The sequence below is a fragment of the Poromitra crassiceps genome (assembly GCF_964638095.1).
Source record: "Poromitra crassiceps genome assembly, chromosome: 6".
Lineage (NCBI taxonomy): Eukaryota > Metazoa > Chordata > Actinopteri > Beryciformes > Melamphaidae > Poromitra > Poromitra crassiceps.
In genome coordinates this window covers 5,286,219-5,299,359 of record NC_139627.1, presented here as the reverse complement: position 1 = coordinate 5,299,359, position 13,141 = coordinate 5,286,219, and the positions used below count along the sequence as shown (strand labels likewise).

General features: G+C 45.0%; 1 protein-coding gene across 1 annotated transcript; it reads right to left on the bottom strand.

Annotated features, from left to right (window-relative positions):
- Positions 1–7,009: 7,009 nt before the first annotated feature.
- On the bottom strand, positions 7,010–11,108 carry emilin3a (elastin microfibril interfacer 3a; the record flags this gene model as incomplete). The annotated part of the gene is made up of 4 exons (XM_083639103.1): positions 7,010–9,478; positions 9,885–10,512; positions 10,688–10,807; positions 10,954–11,108. 4 exons carry the CDS (start codon positions 11,106–11,108, stop codon positions 7,523–7,525), a joined length of 2,859 nt encoding a protein of 952 aa, XP_083495229.1. The 3' UTR covers positions 7,010–7,522.
- Between the last annotated feature and the right edge of the window lie 2,033 nt (positions 11,109–13,141).

Below are 13,141 nucleotides of genomic sequence, written 5' to 3'. Positions count from 1 at the left end.
GGAAGTGACTACACCTGTGCAGAAACATCCGTTACAGGAAGTGACTACACCTGTGCAGAAACATCCATTACAGGAAGTGACTACACCTGTGTAGAAACATCCATTACAGGAAGTGACTACACCTGTGCAGAAACATCCATTACAGGAAGTGACTACACCTGTGCAGAAACATCCATTACAGGAAGTGACTACACCTGTGCAAAAACATATCCATTACAGGAAGTGACTACACCTGTGCAGAAACATCCATTACAAGAAGTGACTACACCTGTGCAGAAACATCAATTACAGGAAGTGACTACACCTGTGCAGAAACATATCCATTACAGGAAGTGACTACACCTGTGCAGATACATCCATTACAGGAAGTGACTACACCTGTGCAGAAACATATCCATTACAGGAAGTGACTACACCTGTGCAGATACATCCATTACAGGAAGTGACTACACCTGTGCAGAAACATCCATTACAGGAAGTGACTACACCTGTGCAGAAACATCCGTTACAGGAAGTGACTACACCTGTGCAGAAACATCCATTACAGGAAGTGACTACACCTGTGCAGAAACATCCATTACAGGAAGTGACTACACCTGTGCAGAAACATCCATTACAGGAAGTGACTACACCTGTGCAGAAACATCCATTACAGGAAGTGACTACACCTGTGCAAAAACATATCCATTACAGGAAGTGACTACACCTGTGCAGAAACATCCATTACAAGAAGTGACTACACCTGTGCAGAAACATCCATTACAGGAAGTGACTACACCTGTGCAGAAACATCAATTACAGGAAGTGACTACACCTGTGCAGAAACATCCATTACAGGAAGTAACTACACCTGTGCAGAAACATCCATTACAGGAAGTGACTACACCTGTGCAGATACATCAATTACAGGAAGTGACTACACCTGTGCAGAAACATCCATTACAGGAAGTAACTACACCTGTGCAGAAACATCAATTACAGGAAGTAACTACACCTGTGCAGAAACATCCATTACAGGAAGTGACTACACCTGTGCAGAAACATCAATTACAGGAAGTGACTACACCTGTGCAGAAACATCCATTACAGGAAGTGACTACACCTGTGCAGAAACATCAATTACAGGAAGTGACTACACCTGTGTAGAAACATCCATTACAGGAAGTGACTACACCTGTGCAGAAACATCAATTACAGGAAGTAACTACACCTGTGTAGAAACATCCATTACAGGAAGTAACTACACCTGTGCAGAAACATCCATTACAGGAAGTGACTACACCTGTGCAGAAACATCAATTACAGGAAGTAACTACACCTGTGTAGAAACATCCATTACAGGAAGTAACTACACCTGTGCAGAAACATCCATTACAGGAAGTAACTACACCTGTGTAGAAACATCCATTACAGGAAGTAACTACACCTGTGCAGAAACATCCATTACAAGAAGTAACTACACCTGTGCAGAAACATCCATTACAGGAAGTGACTACACCTGTGCAGAAACATCCATTACAGGAAGTGACTACACCTGTGCAGAAACATCAATTACAGGAAGTGACTACACCTGTGTAGAAACATCCATTACAGGAAGTAACTACACCTGTGCAGAAACATCAATTACAGGAAGTAACTACACCTGTGCAGAAACATCAATTACAGGAAGTAACTACACCTGTGCAGAAACATCCGTTACAGGAAGTGACTACACCTGTGCAGAAACATCCGTTACAGGAAGTGACTACACCTGTGCAGAAACGTCCATTACAGGAAGTGACTACACCTGTGCAGAAACAATCTAGCCCAGAACAAGCTTCTGTGGCCTGTAATGGACATCAGGCAGAAACCATAAATAACAGGGACATCCAGAACCTAGAATATAATATACAATTTATAGCTGTAGCAGCAGCAGCAGCAGGCCATATGCCTGTTAGATTCTTGGTCGCGACAGGGTCTGTAAGCTGTCATATTTATGATTACGGTCTGTCTCTTTAACAGCATCCGGGCCTATTCCTGTGATGTCCCGTGTCTGTAACGGAGCCCACAGCATAAGCTTGTACAGCGGAGTGACAATTAAAATCTTGAATCTCGAATCCCAAATCAACCATACTATGCATGACAACTAACTTACATGATACTAACTTAAAGGAATAACTCACCCTAAAATCCAAAATACATTCCCTCTCACCTGTAGTGCTATTTATCCATCTATATCGTTTTGTGTTAGTTGCCAGTTTTGGAGATATCGGCCGCAGAGTTTCTGCCTTCTCTCCAATACAATGGAACTGGATGGCACTCGGCTTGTGGTGCTCAAAGTGCCAAAGAAATACACTTGATAAACTCAATAGCAATGTCTCTTTTCAGAAATCATGACCCCATTACTCAAGATAATCCACAGACTTTGTTATGAGCAGTTTCATGGAGGAACTATTTTCTTTTGACCGAACTACACCCGCTAGCTGCTAGCTAGTTCCTACATGAGACTGCAAAAGAAAATAGTTTCTACATGAAACTGTTGACAACAAAGTCTGTGCATTATCTTGAGTAACCGGGTCTTGATTTCTGGAAAGAGACAATGCTGTTGAGTTTTTCAAATGTATTTGTTTGGTGCTCCAAGCACTACAGGCCGAGTGCCATCCAGTTCCATTGTATTGAAGAGAAGGCAGACATCTCTACAGCCGATATCTCCAAAACTCAGACAACTATCCCAAAACGATATAGATGGATAAATAGCACTACAGGTGAGAGGAAAAATATGGATTTTGGATTTTAGGGTGAGCTGTCCCTTTAATAACGAAACTAACAGAGCTGGAGCACATGCTTATAATACAGTTTAGCTCACCTAATAGCTGTAGCCACTGCTGGTATGCTTTGGAGTGAGCGCTGCTTCAGCAGCTGCTAGCTCTGTCCTTGGTAGTTTTGAGTTCAGATGGCTGTTTTGTATTGTGGAGAAGGGATGAAAGGTTGGATCTTGGCTTCATCCCCGGTCACGGAATTTCCGGAGAAGGCCCAAGTTAGTAGTGGGGGTGACGCTATCGCCCATACGCCGAATATGGCCGAGTGCTCTACTACCATATGAGGGCATGCTGCGCAGAGTTAGCCAGTCCTTTGCAGAAATTAGGGGTGGGAATCACCAGATGCCCCACGATACGTTATTATCACGATACTTAAGTCACGATACGATAGTATTGCAATATTGCGATATGCTAGTATTGCGATATATTGAGTATTGCGATATTGCAATATATTGTGATTTACTACCTATTTTCAACTGCAAATTATGTCCTTAAAGGGAAAAAAACTTGGTCAACATCTGTTTTATCGAATGAAATAAAGTTTCCAGTCTGTTCATCTCACGTCAATCATTTTTATTATAGCATAACGGGATTGTGAAGCAGACAGACGGACCACCACTGTCATAAATGTTGCATGCACTTGGAAAATTATATAATAAAATATCATCATGCTTGGCATTCGATTGCCAAGCATGGCCAGGTCTTGTTATCAGTCAGCTAGTCTCTCAAGCCCGTCTATATCTCTTCCACAATCTTTGAATGCTCCAGAGGCAGTCTGTACTTGAGTTGTGCTGCACGGCACAGCACAAGAAAAATCAGCCAGATCAGATCTTCCCCTCATAGGCGGATTGGAATTCATTTCCCCTCCTATCATCCATGCTTATCGGAATAATCTACCCTCCACTTTGGGAACTGAGCCAAATCGTCAGGAAATCAAGTCTGGCCGAGACACAGGCAAGACACCGGGACGTGTTCAGATAAGGACAGTGGTATCTTATCCTTGTCACATCAATGGAAGATAGGTTCAAGAAATAGAGGCTCCTTTTTTTCCGATGTGGTAAGATAGCCTAACTTTATCCCTACCTGAATAGATTAAGATACCTTTATCCATACCTGAATAGATTAAGATACCTTTATCCATACCTGAATAGATTGACTGCAACGCTCCGTTTACCATCTGAGACATTCCTCTCCTATACACGCCACATTTCTGAAGCCACTTTAATTTGCCTTATTAGGGCACATACTAACTGTGAGCCATATGGGAGGGGATTTGTTCTGATTTGGGGTTTATTTGTGGATATCAAGTTTTCTTTAACGCTATCACTCAGCAACTCATGGCTGAGTGATCGGTTTTTCATAACAGACACACAAAACAGTACGACAATACAAAGGCATAGTTGGAGCAAACACACACGCGCACACACACACACACACACACACACACACACACACACACACACACACACACACACAAATCAGTGGGAGGAGGGGGTACAGTGTTAAATTATCTTTATGCATGTATTCTTCATTAACACAAATAGTCATTAACACAAAAACGTGTTTAACAGAAGACAGTAGCATAGGTATTTAGCTATCATTTATTATACTTGGAAAATGTTGAATTCTGAGAACAAATCTATACACAATCTCCATAATAGGTCATTTCAACACCATTCATCTATAGCTATAAGGTAAAGTAAAGTCCCACTGATTGTCACACAATGTGTGAAATTTGTTCTCCGCATTTGACCCATCCCCTGGGGGAGCGGTGAGCAGCAGCAGCGCCACGCTCGGGAATCATATGGTGATCTAACCCCCCAATTCCAACCCTTTGATGCTGAGTGCCAAGGAGGGAGGCAATGGGTCCCATTTTTATAGTCTTTGGTATGACTCGGCCGGGGATCGAACTCACAACCTCCCAGTCTCAGGGCGGACACTCAGACCACAAGGCCACTGAGCTGGTATAATATGAAGAACATATAGGCTGGAGCTTACATGTATGCAGTGGGGTCTATATATATAGGCCACCGTTCCTGATGCTCATTTTTGAGCCAACTACAATCAACACTGCTTATTCACCGGCCATCATTGAGGGCAAAAAGTCTCCTGGATTCATCTAAGATTCTGATTTTGGGCCTCGATCTGCAGCACATTGTTTACTCCCATCTGACTGGCGTCTTTGTGCCATGTTTGCCTTTGTTTATTGGCTGCGTTCTTGCGCAGGGAGAAGAACTCCGGATCTAATGAGTGAACGGCAGACAGGACTCTGAGTCTCGGGGGGCAAACTCACCAGAGTTCTGCCTGCATGCCCTTTCTGTCCAACTGTCATTTGGTAAGCAAACAAGATTAATGTGTTGTTGTCTGGGCTAGAGTGAGGTGGGATCCAATAGGAGAGATGGGAAGAATACCAAAATAGAGGAAGGGAGGGGGGGATGACAGAGATGTAGTGGAATTATAGAGCAAACTGTAGCAGAGAGAGAATGGGAGGTCAAACGTCCCAGTCCAGTGGGATTAATTTTGTGTATGTCCAATTGTCCATATATAGACTGCTGAGGGTCATGAAAGGGGTTTTCTCGATTTTCAGGCCGTTTTATTAGATTAATTATCAGGTTCTATCTGACTTCAGATAGTTCTGAAACATTGAGTGTCAGAGTTTTTTCAGCATCCATTGAATTCAATTGAGATGGAGCATTTTGTTTTAGAAATGACATATATCATTCTTTAAAAAAGAAAGAAAGAAAATAACACCACACATGTGGTAATATAGGCGCTCATAGAATAGGTTTTTGTGACTCATCCAGTTTTGACAAAACATCCTCATAATTAACCTTGATTCCAAGGCACATAGACTATTGCTTTTATTTATTTATTTTACAAGAAAAGGGAAAATCAAAAAATGAGACATGATAATACATTTGTATAGTGGAACTATGTCCCCCCCCGGCGCTCCTTATCCCATAAATCATCTCACGAGAGCCACAAAATAATCTCGACCCTCAGGCTGAGGAGCACTGATCTGAGTTTTTGTGTCAGGCTTTTGTTTACATTCACTATAGTTTGTCCTTTTGGATTTCTGTTTGCATTTCAACTGCTGCTGCGTCTTTACATGTGAAGTCGTTTGAAGGTTATAGTGTGTGACAGGCTGCCTCTGGAAATGACGTGAGATCTCGCTCTCCCCCTCACTGTCTGTAGGCCTACGTGCGTAACGTGCTGAAGCGTATCAGATGTGTGTGTTCATGTGTGTCTATGGGTTTATTATGTGCATGTGTTTGTTTGTCTCTAGAGATCACTCCATCATCCAGACCTTCCTGCATCCACATAGCATCTATATTTCCTCATCTCCTGTCCTTTCCTCCCTGCTTTTTTGCCTAGTTATTATTCACCGCATGCCTCTGGCCAAAACATTTTCACACAACAGTGCGCTCATCTCCCACATCTATCATTTTAATGGCTGTTCGTACGATAGGGGGAACAAGGTCTACCAGGGGAGAGCTATTAGCAAGGTCACCTATGGGCCCGTCACGAGGTCCAATGAAAACTGTGCTCAGAAAGCAGAGGAAGTAGCCTAAATTAGTGGCCGAGAGAGAGAGAGAGAGAGAGAGAGAGAGAGAGAGAGAGAGAGAGAGAGAGAGAGACCTTGATGTTGATACAAATTTGTCAGTCTCCTTTGGCAAACAAGCACTGTCCCCGTGTGAGTCAGATCTCCCGAAGCGACACCCACATTCATACTTTGAATGTAGATTGTCTCAGCCAAACCAATCAGGAAAAACGAATGCTTCTCTGATGCCCTCTTGTGGTTTCCCCCTTTTGTGCATCTCTCACATGGGTCTCACCTCCAGAGTGAAATTACTAGTTTCTGAAATTCTGCATTGTTAAGAGGTTGTTCGAAAGTCTAGAGTTATCAAAATCCGTTTTATAGATATGTTTCCTTGTGAAATGTCTGCTTACCAAGAAAAAAATCAGCTGTAAAGAAACGTGTTTATTTAAATGTCAGAACTCAGTACCACAAATGTAAATACCATTTTATGCAGAAATACAGTTAGAAAATAAATGAATACACAATAACTGAAATTGTATAAAAACATAGTATCTTGGATACTTCTAGTCTAGACATAGCTAAAAAAAAAATCTATACAAATACAAAAACATGAACATGTAAACATTTTGCGAAACACAACTCAAAAATGTCAGAACTTTTTTGGTGGAGCTTTGTGAAACTATACTGTTACACCAGGGGTTCCCAAACCTTTTCATCTTGGGACCCAAAAGATACATTTTGTGTCTCCCTGGGACCCAAACTCACAAAAAACATACGGTAATGAGTTGCCATGACGACCAGTTTGGCGACCCAAATTGGGTGCCGACCCATAGTTTGGGAAACACTGCTGCTTTGTCTGTTCCTCAGCCACTGGGGCTCCACATAATGGCCCATTACAACAAGGCTATCACTTACCACCGTCATGGTTTAAATTATGGTCTCCAAGTATAATGTTGTGTTATGAGTGCAGTGGGAATTAGCTGCCGTTTTTGCTTCCATTTCTTATTTGATAATCAAAGTATAAGGTAACTAAAACCATTCTTATCTCAGTGCGGGCTCTAAACCTTTGTATTTTACAATACAAATAATAAGATGACGTTTTAGTGGACTTATACCACCACACCATATGTACCTTTTGTTTTGTCTATTCATTTCTTTATATCTATTGTTGAAATAAACTGCATTAAATCAAGGTGAAGGTGTCCCCTCGTCTCTGCTCGGGAACCCGCTCTAGACTCTGCTGCTTGGGCTCCGCCTTCGACGTGCAGTTTCTGAGTCCGTCTCTCAGCTCTGCCAGCTGCTGAGCGTGGCTGGACAGGGTCCCGTTGACTTGGGACAGAAGCCCGTCCGACTGTCTCTCCAGCTCCTCCCTGATCCTCTCCAGATCGTCTGCCATGTGATTCAGGCCCTTACACCGGTCCTCCACATTTGCGACACGCCCTCCCACTTCGATCACCTCCTTCTGGACCCCCAGCGCCGTGCTCCGGCAGCCCTGCACCTCCCCGGAGAGCCGCCTCTTCATCTCCTGCAGCTCGCTCTTCAGCCGGGTCAGTCTGCGCTCCCCGGCGCCGAGCATGGACGCCTGACGTCCCACCAGCTGCACCACTCCCTTCATCTGCTGGGCTAGGCGCGTCTCTCTCTCGTGCCAGGTGCTGTTGGCGTGACCCACCTGGTGGGCCACCGTCCCCACAGAGTCCCGAAGCACCGTCAGGGTCCGGTTGACCGAGCGGACGTTGAACTTGAGGATTGTGAGCTCTCCTTGGATGGAGGAGTCTCCCTCTGCTCCTCCCTGTTGGTCGCCCCTGACGGCCAGGCGGTCCAGGAGGTTCTGCAGTGTGGCGTTGAGGAGGTTCAAACGGTCAACCTGCATGTCCAACATTCCCTTCACATTCTCTGCCTCTGCCAGATGAACATTCGATGCGGCAGCGTCGCTCTGGATGGCAGAAGGGGTTGAAGGGGAGGAGCAGGAGGAAGAGCAGAGAACCTCTAGGCTGCTCAGGTGCTTCTGCACTCGGTCCACATCCATCTCCAGTCTCCCTCGGAGGGACTCCAGCTCTGTCTCCAGGGTGGGTACAGCATGGCCCTCTAGCAGGGCGGGCGCAGTGGCATTTCCTAGCTCTTCCACAGCCATCAACAAACGGTCCTCCAGAGCTTTCAGCTTCCCTTCAAGTCTGTCCTCCAGGCCGGGACCGGTCTCACATCTCCCGCCTGTCTCATCACTTTTCATCTCCCCAGTCAGGTTGAGCTTGGCCTCTACATACCCCAGCCGTCCCTCCAGCATGCCCTCTATGTGGTCCTTGTGTCCACCGAGCTCCACCCTCAGGTGCCCCTGGGACTGGTTGAGGCCTGCAACTGACATTTCCAGCAGCTGCACCCTCTCAGCCAGACCGTTGGTTCTACCACAGCAGCCGTCCTTCAGACCATGGATCTGTGCCTGGAGGTTTCCCAGCTCCGTCCTTAAGCCTGTGGTGCTGCCATCCAGGGCCTGCTCCATCTGCTCCTGCCTCTGACCTTGCTCTCTCTGGCACTGGCGACGCACTTCCCCAGCTTTCTCCTCGCATCGGCCCTCTGTGCTCTCTACTCGCTTCTCAAAGCCACCCAGGATCTCTGCCCTGGCCCCACTCAGCTTGGCATCCACCAACTTCTCCATAGCCTTCTGCGTGTCTCCCCCCAGAGTGCCAGTGGAGTCTGATCCTACCCCTACCCCGCTCGATAGCTTCTTCAGTGCTCCATCGTGACCCATCACTGTTGCTCTGAGTTCCTGCATCTCTGCCGTCTTGGCTTGCAGCTCTGCCTTGAGCTCCTCCACCCTCCCGCTCAATTCCCCCAGGCTTGGGAACACATGGGTGCCATCCAGACCCTCGGCCTCGGGGTCACCGGCAGGGATGTCCCCGAAGCCTACAGTGGAGTGACTGGAGGCCAGCGGAGCAGGAATGGGACCAGGGACAGCAGAGAGCAGAGCAGAGAGCATCCTGTTGGCGTCTTCTCTCAGTGAGGCTCGCAGGCCGTCCTCCAGTCCATTCACGGTTCCCCTCAGGGTCTCCAGTCCCTGGTTCAGACGACGCACGTCCTCCTCCATTCGATCCAGACGCTCCTCTGTCTCGCTGTCTACAGCCTGGCCTAAAGAGACAGGGAACAGCTGTTTACACTGGCAGAGACAAAGAGTCCCCTTTATCTTCATTTGCTGCTTATACTTTGAACACTGTTCAAAATGAATTTGATCAGTAACATTGAAAACGTTCTTTAAAAGAGTCACATTGTCATTACAAATCACTAAATCATAAGTTATTATTATTGTGATTATGATTATTATTGGTGTCATTGTTAATAATAATAATAATAATAATAATAATAATAATAATAATAATAATAATAATAATAATAATAAAACAAAACAATGCTTGGGTGCTTCATGCCTAAATGGCCACTTCAGCTTAGTATATATCAGTGTGTGTATATATATATAATCAAAATGCCAACTATGTTCATGTGGCTACATATTTTGTTACAAAAAGAAGATAAGTATAATTGTTCTCACCTTCAGCCTCTTCACCACCAGAGGGAGGAGCTGTTTCCTCTGCGACGTGTTCTTCAGGCCCATGACTATGCTCATGTTCCTGCTCATGTTCATGTTCTTGCTCGTGCTCTGTGTGATGTGGTTCCTGGTGGTCTGTGTGATGGGGTTCCTGGTGGTCTGTGTGATGTGGTTCCTGGTGGTCTGTGTGATGTGGTTCCTGGTGGTCTGTGTGATGTGGTTCCTGGTGGTCTGGCATTGGCTCTTGCTCAGAGGGATAAGGCTCAAAGGAGGTATCTGGGTAGGGAGAGGACATCGGCGGCCCAAAGTGACGCATAGGGTATGAGTGAATACCGCCGGGAGGCCCTTTGGGTTGACTCCATGGGTTGGCTTTCACAACAGCGTTAACAGGTGGACCCTTGAACATCGGACCCTTGAACATCGGACCCTTGGACATCGGACCCCTGAACTGTGGCCCCTTAAACTGTGGGCCTTTGAATGGCGGGCCCTTGAAAGGTGGCATCATTTTCATGGGGTGTTGGTAAGCCGGAGGTCCCTCCATACAGCCGTAGCCAGAGTATCCTGGGCAGCAACGCCACTCCAGCTCTGTGACAGTTTTATGTGCCACCTTGTAGATTGGTTTGTACATCAGACGATACCTGAGGGGGTCAACCAACCATCAGTTAGAAACTGAGATACATTGTTACTTGACAGTCCCATTTTTCCCCCCACACATATTCCCAGAATTGACAGGAATAACATTTTCTCTTTCGTGACAAAGCAGGCTATCACATCAAAATTAAATGATACAATGAGATGTGGTGGTTCACTCACAGGAGAGTTGGACATTTCTGACCCCAGGAGCACTTGCTGTACTCGGCCTTCACAAAGGGGGCCGCCCCGTCTTGCACCGTGAAGGACACCGCCTTCTCAACCACATAGGCACAGTGGTTCCTACCAGAGAGCAGGAGAAGATGGGACAGATGAGAGGTGTGACACAGAGATGTGTGGTTTCTACCTGGCTTTAAAATATACAATTCTGCCAGAGCAAAGTCAGATTTGAATTAAGAAAGAGGGAGAGAGAGAGAGAGATCACTTACTTGTATCTGCTGGTGGGTTTCCCTGGGCCGTGGTGCTGTTGACTGGGCCCAGCCTTATAGGGGTTATATTGGAGCGGTCTGTAGAACTTGGTTTCGACCAGCGATGTAAAAAGTGTCGCCAAAACAAAGTGACTCAAAGCCGTCACAAAATGCATTGTGGTATATCCACTTGTTACAATTCCAAAAGCTTAGAGAAAGGAGGCTTCACACGGAGATAAAAGTGATCTCACAGAAGAAAAAATGAAAATGAAAATGAAAATATCCTAATCCTAAATATTCCAATCCATCCACTTGTTGCGATAATGATTGAAATTCCACGTCTCTGGGAAAAAAAATCGATATAATAAAACACTCAGAAAAAAACCACTACCTAAATGAGAAGAATCCAAGCCATGCAGTACAACCTTTGGGCTGTGAACAAGTGCTCTCTAAAGCAGAGTGAATGTTGAGCCTGATGCTGGCGTTGGGTGTGGTGGAGGTGGACTCTGTCTGAGTGACAACGGTCCACTGTGAGTTTGGGGGGACTACTGACACCACTAATAGGGTCCCACTGGCACCATCTGCATATCCCCTCCCACTCAACCTCCTCAAAGTAACACCCGTGTGGCACGGGGGGTAGGGGGTCTGGGGGTGGTGGGTGGGGGAGACCTGACCTTCGTGTTATTTCTGTAGTATTTCCATAGTATTAAACTCTATAGAAACCCCTTTGCTGTACGATACATCTAGTTTGACGGTGACCTCCTCCACCAATCAGCACGGAGGCTAGCAACTTTCCCATGGTGACATCATTCCAAAACAGAGAGGAAATCATAATTAGCTCCTCCAGAGTTTCAGACTGTACAACACTGTGCCTCGTCCCAAAATAAACCGTCTATTTTGAGTCCATTAGTGTAATGGTCCAAATGAAAAGGGCTATTTGATGCAATTCGAGCATGGAGAATTCAGGGTTACGCAGGAGCACATTGCAACATTTTGAGGAAGGTGGATGAAAAAAGTTGCCAGCAACATTGACCAACATGACTTTTAACCCATTGATACCTGATGCAGCATTTGTGTCTGTATCCCGCGGTTCGCGGTCTTAAAGGGATACACACACAAATGAGGGATATACATGCAAATGTTGCATCAGGTATCAATGGGTTAATGATACCAATGCTCCTTAAAAGCCCACTGTGTGTTATCCACATCAACTGCAGCATCCCGTGTAGTCAGTGTTGGGCAAGTTACTTTCAAAATGTAATATACTACATATTACTAGTTACTTTCATTTGAAAGTAATAAGTTACTTTACATTATTACTGTCTGTGTAGAGTAACTCGTTACTGATTACACTACTTTTGCATTACTTTCACCGTAATAACAGCAGTAGCAGAATGACATCGCCACCCTGGAACCATCCCGAAAAATAATTTCAACCGTCTTGACGTCAGTGTAAACAATCCGAAATTCTAAATGTTCTCCTTTTCCGTTGTTATTGTCATCTATAGTGGTTATTTGCATAAAAACCACATAAAAACACACAGTTTGATTAGGAAATGATTTAAATATGTGCTTTGATTAAAAAAAAAAAAAAAAAATTAACTCACTTTGTAACTTGAGTTACTTGACAAAGTAACTGGTATAATATTACTGAAATCCTATAAGTAATAAGTTATATTACTGAGTTACTGCTAAAAGTAATATATTACATGTAATATGTTACTTTTGTAATGAGTTATGCCCAACACTGCGTGTAGTTGCTTGCCTCAAAAGGTTGCTTCATTAATAGTCTACCTCATTAATTGTCCTAAGGATGTTACATGTTACATGTTACATGCTACAACTTTTTCATGTCAGACTGAATAGTAATAATGTGTGTGTTTTTGGGACAGCTTGGGCCGGTCTTTCCTTCTCTAGTGCCAAATCCGTGGCACCGCACGTCTTGGGCTTTTTCACTTCACACACTGACTCAGGCTCTCTCTCCAAACCTAACAGCAAACCTCCAGGAATGGTAACAAATAAAAACAAATAGGCTGTGTTGAAAGCCACACACACCCAGGCCTGCGAGTGCCTTGCCCCTCAAACCAACACACACCCATTCACAACACAAATCTTTGTACAGTGGAATATGCTCAGCACAGAGAACACGGCTAACCCCCGCAGCATCTGACGTCACTTAGCTTTTCACTAAAAAGCCACTTTAAGAAGA